The sequence below is a fragment of the Oncorhynchus kisutch genome, linkage group LG7 (genome assembly GCF_002021735.2).
Source record: "Oncorhynchus kisutch isolate 150728-3 linkage group LG7, Okis_V2, whole genome shotgun sequence".
NCBI classification, from domain to species: domain Eukaryota; kingdom Metazoa; phylum Chordata; class Actinopteri; order Salmoniformes; family Salmonidae; genus Oncorhynchus; species Oncorhynchus kisutch.
Genome location: NC_034180.2, coordinates 7388874 through 7408578, shown reverse-complemented (window position 1 = coordinate 7408578; position 19705 = coordinate 7388874). Strand labels below are relative to the sequence as shown.

At 42.7% G+C, this 19705-nt stretch overlaps 1 protein-coding gene across 3 annotated transcripts in view; it reads left to right on the top strand.

Moving 5' to 3' along the window:
- LOC109894759 (early growth response protein 1-like) overlaps positions 1 to 16437 on the top strand; it is a 44287-nt gene extending 27850 nt beyond the window's left edge. Inside the window, exons 1-4 of one of the 3 annotated variants that reach the window (XM_031828197.1) lie at positions 8235 to 8429; positions 8756 to 8918; positions 14891 to 15021; positions 15206 to 16437. In XM_031828197.1, the coding sequence (XP_031684057.1) occupies positions 8831 to 8918; positions 14891 to 15021; positions 15206 to 16327 (1341 nt within the window). In that variant the 5' untranslated portion in view covers positions 8235 to 8429; positions 8756 to 8830 and the 3' untranslated portion in view covers positions 16328 to 16437. Of the gene's footprint in view, positions 1 to 8234; positions 8430 to 8755; positions 8919 to 11513; positions 12032 to 14890; positions 15022 to 15205 lie in introns of those variants that run through there. The other 2 variants (XM_031828196.1, XM_031828195.1) reach the window with 2 other exon arrangements.
- The last annotated feature ends 3268 nt before the right edge of the window (positions 16438 to 19705 follow it).

The following is a 19705-nucleotide window of genomic DNA, read 5'->3' as shown; positions in this document are numbered from 1 at the left end:
TATTATAATCATCCACTTCGTCACATGTAGAACAGCAGTGAACAGTATTTTCCTTACCAAAAAGGCCGGCAGCGAGGGGTGTTCGCCAGTGTATATTAACCGCGGGTTCGTTTACTAAATCGCTTCTGCGCGGTTTGCCACCTGGAAAGCAATGATGGTTACCTTACATGACAATTCCACGAAACTGAATTTTTCTTCTTTTTTTACAATGTACGATCAATTTAAATGTACAGACCTCATCTTTTCTCCGTAAAAGCACATGGATGGATGTGAAACGGGTAAGGAAAAACGTGGGACCTATATACAAAAATTTTACTTTAGTAATAAGTCTCCTAGTCAAGGATGCACGATTATGTAATATTGTCAATCTACACTTGAGACAGACCAAGTGAAGAGGAACAAAAGTAAACCTTGAATTGAGGTATAATAAAAGTGGCCAAGTTGTTCTATTTTAAGAAATGCCTTTGGTTTGTGGAGAAAAAGTTAAAGTCTTTGATAGGCTGATACAGATTTTTTTTTACAGGAAATAATCACTGCCACCTGGTGAGGTTAGCGTAGAGCTAAATGTTCAAGCTTGTGTAATGGGAATCGCTAACATTTAGCTTTGTAAAGTGTTGGTTAACATGTAAACAATTCGTCCCATGTTGCATGAGTTGAAATAAAAGACCCCATAAATTTTCCATACACACAAAAAGCTTTTCTCAACTTTTGTGCACAGATTTGTTTACATCCCCATTAGTGAGCATTTCTCCTTTGCCAAGATAATCCATATGACAGGTGTGGCATATCAAGAAGCTGATTTAACAGCATGATCGTTACACAGCTGCACCTTGTGCTAGGGGTCAATACAAGGCTACTAAAATGCCACATAAGTCTCAAGTTGAATGTGCAATTGGCATGCTGACTGCAGGAATGTCCACCAGAGCTGTTGCAGAGAATTTAATGTTAATTTCTCTACCATAAACTGCCTCCGTTTTAGGGAATTTGGCAGTACTTTCTAATGGGCCTCACAATCACAGACCACATGTAACCACACCAGCCCAGGATCTCCCCATCTGGCGTCTTCATCTGCAGTATCATCTGAAACTAGCCCCCAGGACAGCTGATGAAACTGGGTTTGCATAAACGAATAATTTCTGCACAAACGGTCAGAAACCGTCTCAGGGAAGCTCATCTGGGTGCTCGTCGTCCTCAACAGGGTTTTGACCTGACTGGAGTTCGGCGTCGTAACCAACTATAGTTGGAAAATGCTCACCTTCGATGGCCACTGGAACAGTGGAGAAGTGTGCTCTTCACATATGAATCCCAGTTTCAACTGTACCTGGCAGATGGCAGACAGCCTGTATGGCGTTGTGTGGGCAAGCAGTTTGCTGATGTCAATGTTGTGAACCGAGGTCCCCATGGTGACGGTGGGGTTATCGTATGGACAGGCATATGCTACAGACAACGAACACATTTGCATTTTATCAATGGCAATTTGAATGCACAGAGATACCATGATGAGATCCTGAGGCCCATTGTCGTGCCCATCATCCGCCATCATCACCTTATGTTTTAGCGTGATAATGTCGCAAGGATCTGAACACAATTCCTGGAAGCTGAAAATGTATCTGTGACCAACAGATGCAAATCTGTATATCCAGTTATGTGAAATCTGTAGATTAGGGCCTCATTTATTTCAATTGACAGATTTCCTTATATGAACTAACTCGGTTTAGAATATCTACACTGACCAAAAATATACGCAACATGCAACATTTTACTGAGTTAGTTCATGTAAGAAAATCAGTCAATTGAAAAGGGGCGGCAGGGTAGCCTAGTGGTTAGACCGCTGGACTAGTAACCGGAAGGTTGCAAGTTCAAACCCCCGAGCCGACAAGGTACAAATCTGTCGTTCTGCCCCTGAACAGGCAGTTAACCCACTGTTCCTAGGCCGTCATTGAAAATAAGAATTCACATGACAGATATATTTTCACCTTCAAAAGCAACAATTTCAAAGATTTTACTAAGTGTTTTTGTTTACTTTAAAATGTAGTAACAGGTCCATGAGTGCACAGTGTTCTACTAATATTACAATGGGAAACTTTCATTGTCATTCCCAGCAGATACTGTGCCTAGACCGTCCCCTGCACACATCAACAACTGACACCCACGAAGCATCGTTACCCATCGCTCCACAAGAGCAGCGGCCCTTGCAAGCGGAACACAAGTCACTGATTGAAACGCTATTTAGCGCGCACCACCAACTAGCTAGCCGTTTCACATCCGTCTAGCAGACCCCCTTTTGACCTCTGCCTTTTTCCGCAGCAACCAGTGATCCGGGTCAGCAGCATCAATGTAACAGTATAACTTTGGACCGTTCCCTCGCCCATCCCCGTGCGCGAAACAGGAACCCTCTGCACTCATCAACAACTGACACACACATCGTTACCCATCGCTCCAAAAGAGCCGCGGCCCTTGCAGAGCAAGGGGAACCACTACTTCAAGGTCTCAGAGCAAGTCACCGATTGAAACGCTATTTAGCGCGCACCACCGCTGAACTAGCTAGCCATTTCACATCCTGGTAGGATAGGTAATAGGATCCGGGTAGGATAGGTAATATCTGACACACAAACAGGTACTATGTTGGAGTTTGAACAAGTCAGATAAAACCTGCCCAATTATGGTCTCCCCATCAAACGACTGGCTGCCGTCTGGCAAAAGCATCTACAGTCCATCTGTAGAACTAGGCAGAGTTGAATCAGTGTTGATCCGTGAAAAATGGAATTAAAAGGGTGTTGCAAATACTGGACATTTCTGCTGTACTGTATTACTAGTGATCACCGTCTGTCCCACATTGTGGATGTGTTGAGTGCCAGGTCTCTCTCCATTCAGAGACGTCAGTATCAAGCCTCTGTCGGTCAGGACTCCATCACATCTCTCCATGTGCTGCCACCGTAGCTTAATCGGTGAACACATACACAGTCAGTGTTCTAACCAAATAGCAGTTAGAATAGGTGATGTGACAAACAAACTACGTTGAAGTTTGAACAGGTCAGACTAAACCTACCTAATTCTGGTCTCCCCATCAACGAAATATAGCAGGTAACTTGTGTCTATGTCGATGTTGTTGAGTTCATATTGCCTAGTTAAATAAAGATTAAATAAATTAGAACATTTAAAATATATACTTTGACCTATTTCAGGTAACCCCAAGATGCTTGATTCACTACACCTGCTTTTGAATAACTTTCCAGTCGTTTTTGCTTTACATTCCGACTTTGAACCTCTGTTTATTGTACATGTATATTAGTGTCTAATAAAAAATAGCAACTTATGTAAAGCATCCTATCTGTTTTAAGGTTTAAGGTTATAGTGTGTGTGGATATATATATATATATGCACAAGCATTTCGCTACACTCGCATTAACATCTGCTAACCATGTGTATGTGACAAATTAAATTTGATTTGATATATATATATATATATATATGTGTGTGTGTAGTGTAGTTCCTCTTGATGTCCACTAGGTGTCAGCACAGCTTCAATAATGTCACACCAGGTTCACAACATGTTTTCATGTGTAACAAATCAAATTGTATTTGTCACATGCTCCGAATACTACATGTGTAGACCTTACAGTGAAATGCTGAAATGAAGCCCTTAACCAACAATTTAGTTGTAAGAAAAATGTGTTAAGTAAAAAATAAGAAATAAAAGTAACAAATAATTAAAGATCAGCAGTAAAATAAAAACAGCGAGCCAATATACATGGGGTACCGGTACAGAGTCAATGTGTGGGGGCACCTGTTAGTCGAGGTAATTGAGGTGTTCCTTTCAAGTCCAGAGGTGTAAATCACCTAACAAAAATGTTTTTAAACTACTCCACTACATTCCGTTTATATCTGGGGGGGGGTTTTGTATCTGTATCTGTACTGTATCTGTTACTCTCTTTCTTTACAACATTACATTTTACTTCACCACATTTCTAAAGAAAATAATATATTTTTTACTCCCTGGCACCTAAAAGTACTTTTTGCATTTTAAATGTTAAGCTGGACAGGAAAATGGTCCAATTCACACACTTATCAAGAGAACATCCCTGGCCATCCCATCCCCCTACTGCCTCTGATCTAGCAGACTCACTAAACACATGCTTCGTTTGTAAATTATGTCTGAGTGTTCCCATGGCTATTTCTTAAATAAAAATACAAGAGAATTGTGCTGTCTGGTTTGCTTAATATATGGAAGGTAAAATAATTTATACTTTTACCGCTGATACTTAAGTATCTTTTAGCAATGACGTTTACTTAGCATTTTACTGGGTGACTCACTTTTACTTGAGACATTTTCTATTAACATATCTTTACTTTTACTCAAGTATTACAATTGGGTACTTTTTCAACCACTGTTCAGGACATTTAGCACCCACTACCCAACATTCACTTGGTAGCTTGAAGTAGGAGTGCTGAACTAGGATCTGCTTAGCATTTGTAAGTAGAATGAATAACATTACTTTGACGGGGGGGGGGGGATACTGATTCCAGTTCAGCATTCTTAGCCTGAGACATTTCATAAATGCGTACAGAGGAGTACTTTTCTATGATCAGCTTTGCCTAGATCATTCTGAATCAGTTGTCTCTGGAATAAGATTATATGGACAGGGGTGGGTTTGATCGTAGATCAGCACTCCTACTCAACACCAGTTGCTGTACCCTAATACACTGCTCAAAAAAGTGAACACTTAAACAACACAATGTAACTCCAAGTCAATCACACTTCTGTGAAATCAAACTGTCCACTTAGGAAGCAACACCGATGGACAATAAATTTCACATGCTGTTGTGCAAATGGAATAGACAACAGGTGGAAATTATAGGCATTTAGCAAGACACCCCCAATAAAGGAGTGGTTCTGCAGGTGGGGACCACAGACCACTTCTCAGTTCCTATGCTTTCTTGCTGATGTTTTGGTCACTTTTGAATGCTGGCGGTGCTTTCACTAGTGGTAGCATGAGACAGAGTCTACAACCCACACAAGTGGCTCAGGTAGTGCAGCTCATCCAGGATGGCACATCAATGCGAGATGTGGCAAGAAGGTTTGCTGTGTCTGTCAGCATAGTGTCCAGAGCATGGAGGCGCTACCAGGAGACAGGCCAGTACATCAGGAGACGTGGAGGAGGCAGTAGGAGGGCAACAACCCAGCAGCAGGACCGCTACCTCCGCCTTTGTGCAAGGAGGAGCACTGCCAGAGCCCTGAAAAATGACCTCCAGCAGGCCACAAATGTGCATGTGTCTGCTCAAACGGTCAGAAATAGACTCCATGAGGGTGGTATGAGGGTCCGACGTCCACAGTTGGGGGTTGTGCTTACAGCCCAACACCGTGCAGGACGTTTGGCATTTGCCAGAGAACACCAAGATTGGCAAATTCACCACTGGTGCCCTGTGCTCTTCACAGATGAAAGCAGGTTCACACTGAGCACATGTGACTGACGTGACAGTCTGGAGACGCCGTGGAGAACGTTCTGCTGCCTGCAACATCCTCCAGCATGACCGGTTTGGCGGTGGGTCAGTCATGGTGTGGGGTGGCATTTCTTTGGGGGGCCGCACAGCCCTCCATGTGCTCGCCAGAGGTAGCCTGACTGCCATTAGGTACCGAGATGAGACCCCTTGTGAGACCATATGCTGGTGTGGTTGGCCCTGGGTTCCTCCTACTGCAAGACAATGCTAGACCTCATGTGGCTGGAGTGTGTCAGCAGTTCCTGCAAGATGAAGGCGTTGATGCTATGGACTGGCCCGCCCGTTCCCCAGACCTGAATCCAATTGAGCACATCTGGGACATCATGTCTCGCTCCATCCAGACTGTCCAGGCGTTGGCGAATGCTTTAGTCCAGGTCTGGGAGGAGATCCCTCAAGAGACCATCCGCCACCTCATCAGGAGCATGCCCAGGCGTTGTAGGGAGGTCATACAGGCACGTGGAGGCCACACACACTACTGAGCCTCATTTTGACTTGTTTTAATTAAGGACATTACATCAAAGTTGGATCAGCCTGTAGTGTGGTCTTCCACTTTGATTTTGAGTGTGACTCCAAATCCAGACCTCCATGGGTTGATAAATTTGATTTCCATTGATCATTTTTGTGTGATTTTGTTGTCAGCACATTCAACTATGTAAAGAAAAAAGTATTTAATAAGAATATTGCATTCATTCAGATCTAGGATGTGTTATTTTAGTGTTCCCTTTATTTTTTTGAGCAGTGTATTTTATAATCCAATTTCCCTTGCTGTCTATGTCCTTCTGGAACCCCACCTCAACCTTGTTCTGTCAAGGCAACAAAAGCAAGTTGGCATGCTCTTGAAAGGTATTTAACTCACAACCTCTCCTTTGGGAATTCACCACCATAACTACTACTACAACTATTTTTAAACTATCATAACATGTGGGTTTTTTCTTGGGGACATTGTATCGGAATGCTTTTGAATGGTCTACAAAGCATGCCCCCAGGTCAAAGTTGTCTTTTTGCAGACAGGGATTATATTGTTACTCCACGACATAGTATGTTATCACAACCCTATTAAAATGACATTCAATACAAGGTGTCACTTCAGTCCTTCTATTTGATGGGAACTAGCCCCTACCCCCCTACACACCTCAAGTTAGCTCATTATGAAATGTCAAGAATGCTGAACTGGAATCAGTCCCCCCCCCCCACCCCCCGTCAAAGTAATGTTATTCATTCTACTCACAAATGCTAAACAGATCCTAGTTCAGCCCTCCTACTTCAAGCCACCAAGTGAATGTTGGGTATTGGCTGCTAAACATCTTGAACAGTGGTTGAAAAAGTACACAATTGTAATACTTGAGTAAAAGTAAAGATATGTTTATAGAAAATGTCTCAAGTAAAAGTGAGTCACCCAGTAAAATGCTAAGTAAACGTCATTGCTAAAAGATACTTAAGTATCAGCGGTAAAAGTATAAATTATTTTACCTTCCATATATTAAGCAAACCAGACAGCACAATTCTCTTGTATTTTTATTTAAGAAATAGCCATGGGAACACTCAGACATAATTTACAAACGAAGCATGTGTTTAGTGAGTCTGCTAGATCAGAGGCAGTAGGGATGACCAGGGATGTTCTCTTGATAAGTGTGTGAATTGGACCATTTTCCTGTCCAGCTTAGCATTCAAAATGCTAAAAGTAATTTTGGGTGTCAGGGAAACTGTATGGAGTAAAACATATATTATTTTCTTTAGAAATGTGGTGAAGTAAAATGTAATGTTGTAAAGAAACAGAGTAAAAGTACAGATACAACCCCCCCCCCCCCCCCCCCCCCCCCCCAGATATAAACAGAATGTAGTGGAGTAGTTTAAATACATTTTTGTTAAGTCATTTACACCACTGGACTTGAAAGGTACACCTCAATTACCTCGACTAACAAGTGCCCCCACACATTGACTCTGTACCGGTACCCCATGTATATAGGCTCGCTGTTTTTATGTTACTGCTGATCTTTAATTATTTCTTACTTTCATTTCTTATTTTTTACTTAACACATTTTTCTTACAACTAAATTGTTGGTTAAGGGCTTAATTTCAGCATTTCACTGTAAGGTCTACACATGTAGTATTCGGCGCATGTGACAAATACAATTTGATTTGTTACACATGAAAACATGTTGTGAACCTGGTGTGACATTATCGAAGCTGTGCTGACACCTAGTGGACATCAAGATGACCTACACTACACACACATATCCACACACACTATAACCTTAAAACAGATAGGATGCTTTACTTAAGTTGCTATTTTTTTATTAGACACTAATATATATGTACAATAAACAGACGTTCAAAAGTCGGAATGTAAAGCAAAAACGACTGGAAAGTTATTCAAAAGCAGGTGTAGTGAATCAAGCAACTTGGGGTTACCTGAAATAGGTCAAAGTATATATTTTAAATGTTCTAATTTATTTAACTAATATTAACTCAACAACATCGACACAAGTTACCTGCTATATTTGGGAAACAGGGTTAACACAGAGAGAACTTGGCAAAATACAATGCATGTTTAGTACGAGTAGGTATATACAGTATCATCGGTAACAAGTGTACAAGCCACCTAGCTAATAAAATACTGGGGCTAGCGGTCATTACTTACATTTCAACCACAGCGATTCCCTAATTGAGGCGCAACAGAGTTCACCGGCAAATGCAGGAACACCGGAAATAATAACTAAACCACCAACGAGAAATGGTGGAGTCCCACTCTACTATATAACTTTGGGTGTGGAGTCATGGTCAATTCACACAGGGCTTTTTAGTCATAAACGGCGATGATTCTTTGAACGCGGTGAAAAAAAAAAGAAGCCCCATTCTGAAAAGCGAAGCGGATGGGTCGAGTTGCACATGGAGCTTGGCAAAATTGGGGATGATTTGTTGACATAATTGTAATCCAAAACCAACCTTCATTTACTCGTTGTGACGCACTTGTTTCCAAACTCCGTTTTTGACAAGACTGATTGCCCTATTTTCACACTATAATAAATGTTTGTGACTCTTATCAATGCCACATAGGCCATTTTTTATGGGATTAGTTGATTTCATGGGCAGTCGCTCTTTAAGATCTTTTATTAGGCTGATGCGGAAATTGTTACAGGAAATAATCAATGTTCACAAGTATGGCCCCTTACAAGTTCAAAGTGTATTTATTACCTGTGTGTATGTACCTGAGGGAGTGTATGTCGGTGTAATCTGTATCACCTCTTCCTTCCAGGAGGAGGAAGGTCCAGAGGTGCTGCTGGTGAAGGAGGAGGGGTGTGAAGTGGGTCTGTGGAAGCCTGAGGGGACCATGGTCATGGATGACAACAGGACTACACTTCCTCCCGAAACCACAGAGGAACCAGTTGAGCAGCACAGGACCACACAGTCTCAGCGAGGTGAGCTCACTGCGAACTACTGTCTGAATGGTATTAGATCTGGGCCCGTATCCACAAAGCCTCTCAGAGCAGGAATGCTAATCTATGATCAGTTTAGCCTTTTAGAGCATAATGAATATAATTAAATGGAAAGATGCTAGATCAGCAATTCTACTCAGACGCTTTGTGGATACAGGCCCAGGTATTGATTCAATTTGTCTTAAGTGTGGGACCATGCCTTTGAATTATCAAACCATTGAATGAAAAGAGTGTCAAGTAATCAAATCAACTAACATGTTTGCATAGTACTCATAGCGATCTCTCATTGCCCAATCAGAAGATGTTCCATAGCAGGGTGCTCATATCAGATTTCAGATTTCACACTACAGTCTGATCCAACTTTGATGTAATGTCCTTAAAACAAGTCAAAATGAGGCTCAGTAGTGTGTGTGGCCTCCACGTGCCTGTATGACCTCCCTACAACACCTGGACATACTCCTGATGAGGTGGCGGATGGTCTCCTGAGGGATCTCCTCCCAGACCTGGACTAAAGCATCCGCAAACTCCTGGACAATCTGTGGTGCAACGTGGCGTTGGTGGATGGAACGAGACATGATGTCCCAGATGTGCCCAATCGGATTCAGGTCTGGGGAACAGGCGGGCCAGTCCATAGCATCCATGCCTTCCTCTTGCAGGAACTGCTGACACACTCCAGCCACATGAGGTCTAGCATTGTCTTGCATTAGGAGGAAGCCAGGGCCAACCGTACCAGCATATGGTCTCACAAGGGGTCTGAGGATCTCATCTCGGTACCTAATGGCAGTCAGGCTACCTCTGGCGAGCACATTGAGAGCTGTGCGGCCCCCCAAAGAAATGCCACCCCACACCATGACTGACCCACCGCCAAACCGGTCATGCTGGAGGATGTTGCAGGCAGCAGAACGTTCTCCACGGCGTCTCCAGACTCTGTCACATGTGCTCAGTGTGAACCTACTTTCATCTGTGAAGAGCACAGGGCGCCAGTGGCGAATTTTCCAATCTTGGTGTTCTCTGGCAAATGCCAAACGTCCTACACAGTGTTGGGCTGTAAGCACAACCCCCATTTTGCAGGGCTCTGGCAGTGCTCCTCCTGCTCCTCCTTGCACAAAGGCGGAGGTAGCGGTCCTGCTGCTGGGTTGTTGCCCTCCTACGGCCTCCTCCACGTCTCCTGATGTACTGGCCTGTCTCCTGGTAGCGCCTCTTTCTGGGTATGTCTTTAAGAGCTTGACACACCTAGACTGTACAATATTTGCACATTCTTTTTTAAATTCTTCAAGCTCTATCAAGTTGGTTGTTGATCATTGCTAGACAGCCATTTTCAAGTCTTGCCATAGATGTTCAAGCCTATTTTAGTAAAACTATCTAGGCCACTCAGGAACATTCAATGTCATCTTGGTAAGCAACTCCATTATAAATTATGTTTGTGTATATTTAGCCTTGTTTTAGGTTATTGTCCTGCTGTTTGTTGGAAAGCAGACAGCCAGGTTTTTCCTCTCGGATTTTGCCTGTGCTTAGCTCTATTCCGTCAATTTTTTGTTATCCCTAGTCCTTGCCCATGACAAGCATATCCATATCACAATGCAGCCACCACCATGCTTGAAAATATGAAGAGTGGGACTCAATGATGTGTTGTGTTAGATATGCCCCAAACATAACGCTTTGTATTCAGGACAAAGTTGTTAGCAGTTTTACTTTGGTTCCTTATTCCAAACATTTGTATTCTGTACAGGCTTCCTTCTTTTCACTCTGTCATTTAGGTTAGTATTGTGGAGTAACTACAATGTTGTTTATCCATCCTCAGTTATTCCTCTTCCAGCCATTAAACTCAGTAACTGTTTTAAGTCACAATTGGCCTCATGGTGAAATCCCTGGGTGGTTTCCTTCCTCTCCGGCAACTGAGTTAGGGAGGACGCATGTATTTTTGTAGTGACTGGGTGTATTGATACACAATTTAACGTGTAATTAATAACTCCCCCATGCTCTAAGGGATATTCAATGTCCCCCCCCCCCCCCCCCCATAAGTTATCTTCGTTGCAAGGCATTGGAAAACATCCCTGGTCTTTGTGGTTGAATTTGTGTTTGAAATTCACTGCTCGACTGAGGGACCTTACAATAAGTATTCAACCTCTTATGGCAAGCCTAAATATGTATTGGGTACAGAGATGAGGTAGTTATTCAAAAATCATGTTGAACATGATTGCACACAGAGTGACTCCATGCAACTATGTGAATTGTTATGCACATTTTAACTCCTGAATGTATTTAGGGCTTGCCATAAAAGGTTGAATACTTATTGACTTTAGACATTTCAGCTTTTAATTTAATTAATTTGTAAAATATATATAAAAACCTAATTCCATTTTGACATTATGGGGTATTGTGTGTAGGCCAGTGGGGGGGGGGGGGGGGGGATGTATTAATTAAAACACAAATTATGGAAAAAGTCAAGGGGTGTGAATACTTTCTGAAGGCACTGTATTTGTTGGGTGGTTATGCAATACTTTTTTGTAAACGAAATGTGCAATTCACTCTCCGACCTGTGTCAGGCGGCAATACACAACAAGACGTCTAGTCTGCCGTAAAACCACACGAAGAAAAATAAGTAAACGGAAGTGAACAGTGACCAAGAACGCCTTAGCGATTTTATAGTTCTTATTTCGACATTTATTAACTTAAAGACAATTTTAATTTCATAGCAAAACATACTTACCACAGGCAGTCTTTAATTCGCGTTAGAGACAGGACTTGGTTGATATGTGTTATTTAGGTAACGCTAACTAGCTGCTAAGGTTATCTAACAATGGCTAAATGTAATGGCAACGTTATGGTTTTTCACACGCAAATAGCCTCCATCATGGAGGTGTTAGCGAATGCAGCCGTAGCAGAGATCTGTAAACTCGTAGACGACGACTATGCAGTGTGTCGTTTGGAAATAACTCAAAGCCAGAAAGAAAACAGGGGATTGCGAAGGAAACTACAGCTACTGGAACTGAAGGTGGCACGGGAGCGCGCAGAGAGGACAATGCGAGAGCGCGTCCTCGGCAGTCGTCCCAGAAGTGTCAAGATCCTCGACCGATACAGAGGAATGACAAGAGGTACATTTTGCCCCGTTCCCCTCTGCGCATGTGTTTGTATAGTATGCAATAATTCCTCTGATGTGATTACTTGGATGTCTTGCAAGAAGTTAAGTGTTAGTTTATATCCTTGCCAATTCTAGTCTGTCAAACTGACCAGGTCAAATTTGTTTTATATTGGGTATTCGGTGTATATTTGGTTCTCTCTCGTCAATAGCTACCAAGCATGAGATAATACGATTTCGGATTAAACAAAGCGTGCCATAACTAAGAAATGACTATATTCTGAATCAGAGGATGGAGAAAAATCCACCCCTTTTTTCGTTATTGAATTGTTATTATTGAAATCCGAAAATAATAAGTCTTCAATAGCTCTTCAATAGCATTCACTGTTCAGCTATTAGTGCCCTCAGAAAGTATTCACATCCCTTGACTATTTCCACATTTGGTTTTGTTACAGCCTGAATTTAACATTTATTATATAGAGATTGTGTCACTGGCCCACACACACAATACCCCATACTGTCAAAGAGGATTTTGTTTAGTTGAAATGAATTAAAAATGAAAAGCTGAAATGTCTTGACTCAATAAGCATTCAACCCCTTTGCAAGCCTAAATAAGTTCAGGAGTAAAAATGTTCTTATCAAGTCACATAAGTTGCATGGACTCACTCTGTGTGCAATAATAGTGTTCAACATGGTTTTTGAATGACTACCTCATCTCTGTACCCCATACATACTGATAATTGTAAGGTCCCTCAGTTGAGCAGTGAATTTCAAACACAGATTCAACCACAAAGACCAGGGATGTTTTCCAATGCAAATATTGTACAATCCAGGTGTGCAATGCTCTTAGAGACTTACCCAGAAATACTCACAGCTTTAATCACTGCCAAAGGTGATAATATGTATTGACTCAGGGGTGTGACCTTATGTAAATGATATTGGTATTTCATTTTCAATACATTTCATTAGAAATATTGGGCATTCTAATGTAATACATTTGATTGTAAACATAAACATTGGGTGCCTGGAGAAGAGAGGATTCCCCATTGTTGCATCTTTATAACAAGCCAATGTGATCACATCACACCAGAGAAGCTCTCGCCATTCAAATCTCCCCGCCAGTTCACTGTGTGAATGCTGTAGCCTATTTTATATCCAGCAAGCAAGAGCAAGGTGCTTCTTTCCTCAAATATACAGTACCAGTCAAAAGTTGCCAAGAGTGTGCAAAGATATTAAGACAAAGGATGGCTACTTTGAATAATCTCATATTTTTTGGGTTACTACATGTGTGTTATTTCATAGTTTGTCTTCACTATTATTCTACAATGTAGAAAATAGTCTAAATAAATAAAAACCCTGGAATGTGTAGGTGTGTCCAAACGTTTAACTGGTATTGTAGATTGTTAAAGGAATTTTCCTATATCATTATTAACCAATTCAATTAAACACTCTGCCCATTCCTAAGAATTTGTAAGATACTTATTTGCATAAAATGGACAGAGGCCAGTCTCAAAATCAATCAATAGCGTTTATTCTCGAGAGTACTGATCATGGTGCAGTTTACAACAGGTTATAAACTAAAAATGATGTTATAGGTTTTAAACTGTCCCTCCTCCACTCTGATACAATGGCAGTATAGTTCACAAGCCTTCCCACATCATCCACCACCTGTTAGATAATTTACTACCAGCCCAAGGTCTCTCCCCTCCCTGTGTAGAGACAGGATGTCTCGTAAGGAACACAGCATTCCAGCCAGTCTGACGATAGCTCCATTAGTTTCTAACAAGGAACAGAACGTCTTTGTTCTAATTCTTGATTATAATTACACACATTATATTCAGTACTATGATTATAAGATTTTTACATCCATACAGTAACATAATAGTATTCTGTTTAGTATAGTTCTGATTGAAATGTATACATAATTTAGTCATTATTGATAAAAATCCCTTAACATAGATATAGATATATAGAAAGATATATTTTTGAGTTGCTCAATAAGTGACCAAACTATACATCTACCTCTGGGACACATTTGGGATAGGCAACTAGTTCAGGAGCTATAAGAGGAATAGAAAGAGGTTGGAAGAGCGCGAGGCCAGTGGATATGCACGACTTGCGCAACGTTTCATCTTCACTGTCCCACATCGAGGGCAGCTCCAGAATCTCCAGGGAGTGTAGGCTGGGGTCTTATCCTTCCCCCACTGAGCGGCGCTCCACAGAAGTATCTTCCACAGCGTAAATCGGCTATACTGGGGCCGTGGTCAGACTGCACTTCCTGGTACCTGAAACGGTCATTGTTCTGGGTAGGGTCCTGTAAGTGCAGGGGCAAGTCTGGCAGCAGGGCCTCCTGGACAGGACGTCAGCATTTGCGGTGGCATCCTGGATGTATGAGCTTGAAGTTATACTCCCCAAGCTTCTCGAGCCACCTCGCCAGTCGACCTTCTGGTTCCTTCATCCTTATGAGCCACCGAAGACTGCTGTGGTCGGTTCGCACGATGAAGGGTCTTCCGAGCAGGAATTGACGAAAGTGTGTAGTGAATTCCACTACTGCCAGTAGCTCCCTCCGTGTGGTACAATAGTTTTGCTCGGTGGAGGACAGCCGCTGTCCGGCTGCATAATAAATGCTGAGATTGCCCAAAAGCTTTGGAAAATGACAGTGTGGAATGTTAGCTACGAAGACTGGTACCCAGACTAGCTCCTAAAGAAAGTGTGTCATGAATATTGGGAGGGTGGAGAAAAATCCACTTTTTGGGGCAGGCTTGGCACACTTTGTTGAAGAGCTATTGAAGAATAGAAATCTCCCCAAAATTAAAAGGAATGGACTTTTTAGTAGCTAACCTAACCACCTATTTTCCCCCAATCACTCTCTCAGGTGAAGGACATCTCACTGAAGGCCACAGGAGCTTTGTGAAGCCAGCAGGACACAGCACATGGAGAGATGACCAACCAATCACTGTTGATGAGGGGAGTGGAACCTCAACCCAGCACATTATCGTGATAGCGGTCAGTGGAATAGTGTTGCATTAAAAATGACAGTTACTTTGTAAATCAAATGTGTCCCCAGCTATTCACTTGCTTACATGTACGTCCTCATTTATCTGCCATATGGGAGTTTGTGAGACTTCCTTACGACATTCTTATCCAATTCAACCGTTGTACCGATAATAACCTCCTCTTTTCTTGTCAGTCTGCAGCTGCAGAGGTTGCAGGTTCTGGAGTCAAGCAGGAGAGGACTGAAGGAGAGAAGGACCCACGGCACAGCAGAGACAACCAGACTGGAGGGTCTGAAGCGCCCCCTGTAGCCACGGAGAACCCCACCACCGCCCCAGCACAGCCCAGGACCCGACACAGCATCACGGAGGTCAGTGGAACGCAGAACGCCGTTCTCAAGTCAGCGACAGACTCCAAGACTTTAACTGTAACACACAGGCTCTTACACACAGGATCTGACCACAGATCAGAACCAGAGAGACTGGGGGCGCGGAGACTGGGCGTTCCTCCTGCCCCCAGCTCAGACTATTTACCTGTATTTCACCAAAGCCAGAGGATGGTTCATTCAAGTGGGCTTGGTGAATCTTTAGACACTGGCAGTGATGATCCGTCGTGTTCTTACTCTACAGAGCTAGACCCTGGCAACATGCCCTTGGGTTTAGAGATACAGACTGATCTGTCTAGAGGGGACTGGAACCGTTACAGTAGTAGTGTATACTCTGAAGGGTGCCTTGATAAGAAAGGGGAGGGTCTAGTCGTAGATGAAGTGACTATGAAATTGGAGGGTGATGTTCCTCCCACATGGAATGCAGATAGTAACCTAGGAGATGGACACTCACAGGGCAGAGATTTCTTAGATTACAGGGAAAGCTTAGAGACAAATCCAAATGTCACGACCCACTCTCCTTTACACTTGTTCAGGGATCACGACCCAGTGTCCACATCGATGGGCCCTTCCGATTTACACAGCCACGTCCTTTTCCATCAGGTTTTGAACTCAAATGACAGGGATAGAACCCAGGCTCAGGCAGGGGGAGCCACATCAGGCAATAGTAAAGAGAAACGGTTCAGCTGTACCCAGTGTCACATGCGCTTTACCGAAGCTGGCACCCTGAAGAGGCACCAGAGGGTCCACACAGGGGAGAAACCCTACAACTGTCCCCAGTGTGAGAAGAGGTTCTCCCGCCAGGACCATCTGAAGATGCACCTGAAGATCCACACGGGAGAGAGGCCGTTTGCCTGTACGCACTGCGGGAAGAGGTTTTCAGAGAGGAGCTACCTCAAGATACACCTGCAGAAAAACCATTCCACTCTATAACATAGAAAGTAATCATTCCACTCGATAGCTTCTGACGTTTAGATCAAACCCTGTATTAAAGGTAGACTCGGCAAGATGATGTACAGTACCTTCGGAAAGTATTCAGACCCCTTGACTTTTTCCACATTTTTTTAGGTTACAGCCTTATTCTGAAATTGATTAAATTGTTTTTTCCCCCTCATCAATCTACACACAATACCCCATAATGACAAAGCAAAAACAGGTTTGGACATTTTTGCTAATTTATTAAAAACAAAAATGACATTTACATTTACATAAGTATTCAGACCCTTTACTCAGTACTTTGTTGAAGCACCTTTGGCAGCAATTACAGCGTCAAGTCTTCTTGGGTATGACCCTACAAGCTTGCCACACCTGTATTTTGGGAGTTATCCCATTCTTCTCTGCAGATCTCCTCAAGCTCTGTCAGGTTGGATGGGGAGTGTTGCTGCACAGCTATTTTCAGTTCCCTACAGAGATGTTCGATCGGGTTCAAGTCCGGGTTCTGGCTGGGCCACTCAGACATTCAGAGACTTGTACTGTTGGAAGGTGAACCTTCCACTCTGGAGCAGGTTTTCATCAAGAACCTCTCTGTACTTTGCTCCATTCCTCTTTGCCTTGATCCTGACTAGTCTCCCAGTCCCAGCCGCTGAAAAAAGAACAACACAATATGATGCTGCCACCACCATGCTTCACCGTAGGGATGGTGCCAAGTCTCCTCCAGACATGACACTTTGCATTCAGGCCAAAGAGTTGAATCTTGGTTTCATCAGACCAGAGAATCTTTGTTTCTCATGGTCTGAGAGTCTTTAGGTGCCTTTTGGCAAACTCCAAGCGGGCTGTCATGTGCCTTCTCCTAAGGAGTGGCTTCCTTCTGGCCACTCTATCATAAAGGCCTGATTGGTGGAGTGCTGCAGAGATGGGAGAACCTTCCAGATGGACAACCATCTCCACAGAGGAACTCTGGAGCTCTGTCAGAGTGACCATCGGGTTCTTGGTCACCTCCCTGACCAAGGCCCTCCCCCACCGATTGTTCAGTTTGGCTGGGCGTCCAGGTCTAGGAAGAGTCTTGATGGTTCCAAACTTCTTCCATTTAATAATGATGGAGGCCACTGTGGTCTTGGGGACCTTCAATGCTGTAGACATTTTTTGGTTCTCTTCCCCAGATCTGTGCCTGTCTCGGAGCTCTATGGCTTGTTTTTTGTTCTGATATGCACTGTCAACTGTGGAACCTTATATAGACAGGTCTGTGCCTTTCCAAATCATGTCCAATCAATTGCATTTACTACAGGTGGACTCCAATCAAGTTGTAGAAACATCTCAAAGATGATCAATGGAAACAGGATGCACCTGAGCTCAATTTTGAGTCTCATAGCAAATAGTCTGAATACTAATGTAAATAAGGTATTATTTAATAACATTGTCATTAGGGGGTATTATGTGTAGATTGCTGAGAATTTGTATTTATTTAATCCATTTTAGAATAAGGCTGTGACTTAACAAAATGTGGAAAAAATCAAGGGGTCTGAATACTTTCCGAAGGCACTGTAGATGCACAAAGTAAACCGCAGTAGTGGGTCAATTTCCACAACAACTGTGTTGAAATGCAAGGCCCAGACATTGTGGAATATATAAGTCATATTCAGAGGGCAGCAGGTAGCCTGGCAGTTAAACGCTTTGGGCCAGTAACCGAAAGGTGGCTGGTTCGATTCCCTGAGTAGACTAGGTGTGAAATCTGTCTCTGCCCTTGAGCAATTTCTAATTTCTCCTGTAAGTCGCTCTGGATAAGAGTGTCTGCTAACTGACATAAACATGTAAAGGTAAAATGATAAACAGTATAGCATAAAAAGTATGTTACATATTGTGTTTGTACTGTGTAGACTATATGATGTTCACAAATGCCTATTTCATTACTTCCATTCAACTACTTTTTATCCCAGAATACCTTTTAATGAGAAAAAGAATGCAGTTCATCAACTTCATGCAGATTTTTTTGTTCAAACGCGTATGTGTGGTTTTCAGATGGTGTATTTAAAACCTGTTTGTTTAATAAACACAAAATGGGACTTTTAATTCCAAGACTTTCCTTGAGACTCTTTAGTATACATCACATCTGATCTCACCCTATTCTGCATACACTGATAGGGCTTTATAACCAGTATACACTAAATATAGCTACACATACCCACACACTAACAAACACCTACTGTACACGTCAAAATAGTTTAGTCAGATTTGTCTGATGACTTTTGACTTATCATAGCTGACTTGTTTTTACCCACAACATATTTATGTCCACCATGATGGGTTTAAGAACAATGAAGTCACTAACTACAGTATAGGACTCAAACGTAGTGGGGAGGGATAAACACTCCATGTTGAAAGTGTGTTTATCTGTGTGTACGTACCTGAGGGAGTGAATGTCTGTATCACCTGTCTCTTCCAGGAGGAGGAGGGTCCAGAGGTGCTGCTGGTGAAGGAGGAGGGGTGTGAGGAGGGTCTGGGGAACACTGAGGGGACCATGGTCATGGAGGACAACCAGACTACACCTCCTCCTGAACCCACAGAGGAACCAGCTGAGCAGCACAGGACCACACACAGTCTTCCTGAGGTGAGCCCACTGTAAACTACTGTCTGAATTATATTAGGTCAGGGCCCGAATCCACAAAGACTCTCAGAGTAGGAGGACTGTTCTAGGATCAGTTTTGCCTTGTAGATCATAATGAATAAGACTATATGGAAAGATCCTAGATCAGCACTCTTTGTGGTTACGGGGCCAGGTCTTTATGAATTCTGTGTTAAATGTGCGACTATGCCTTTGAATTATCAAACCATTAAAGAGTAAATTAATCAAATCAATTAATACGTTTGCATCGTATCAAATTAACTAAAAGTTGCATAGTACTCATATCAATCCCTCATTGCCCAATCAGAAGATGCTCCAAAGCAGGATGCTCATATCAGATTTCTTGATCCAACATCCTCTCACTCTGTATCTCTTACAGTCAGTAGACATGGAGGATGGGAAGCTTGATCTGCTGCAAGTCAAAGAGGAGACAATAGAGGACGAACCAGAGAGCATTAACCTGCTGAGTGGACTAAATATGGGGGAGCAAGGTAAGGGAGAAATACATATAGCACATTGTTTTCCAACAGGTGGCATCGCTTCTATGCAAGGCTCATCCCTCATCAGTGCTGGAGGGATCTTCTCACTATCTGGGTGGCAGGTAGCCTAGTGGTTAGAGCGTTGGGCCAGTAACCGAAAGGTTGGTGGATCGAATCCCTGAGCTGACAAGGTAAACATCTGTCGTTATGCCCCTGAACAAGGCCGTCATTGTAAATAAGAATTTGTTCTTAACTGACTTGCCTAGCTAAATA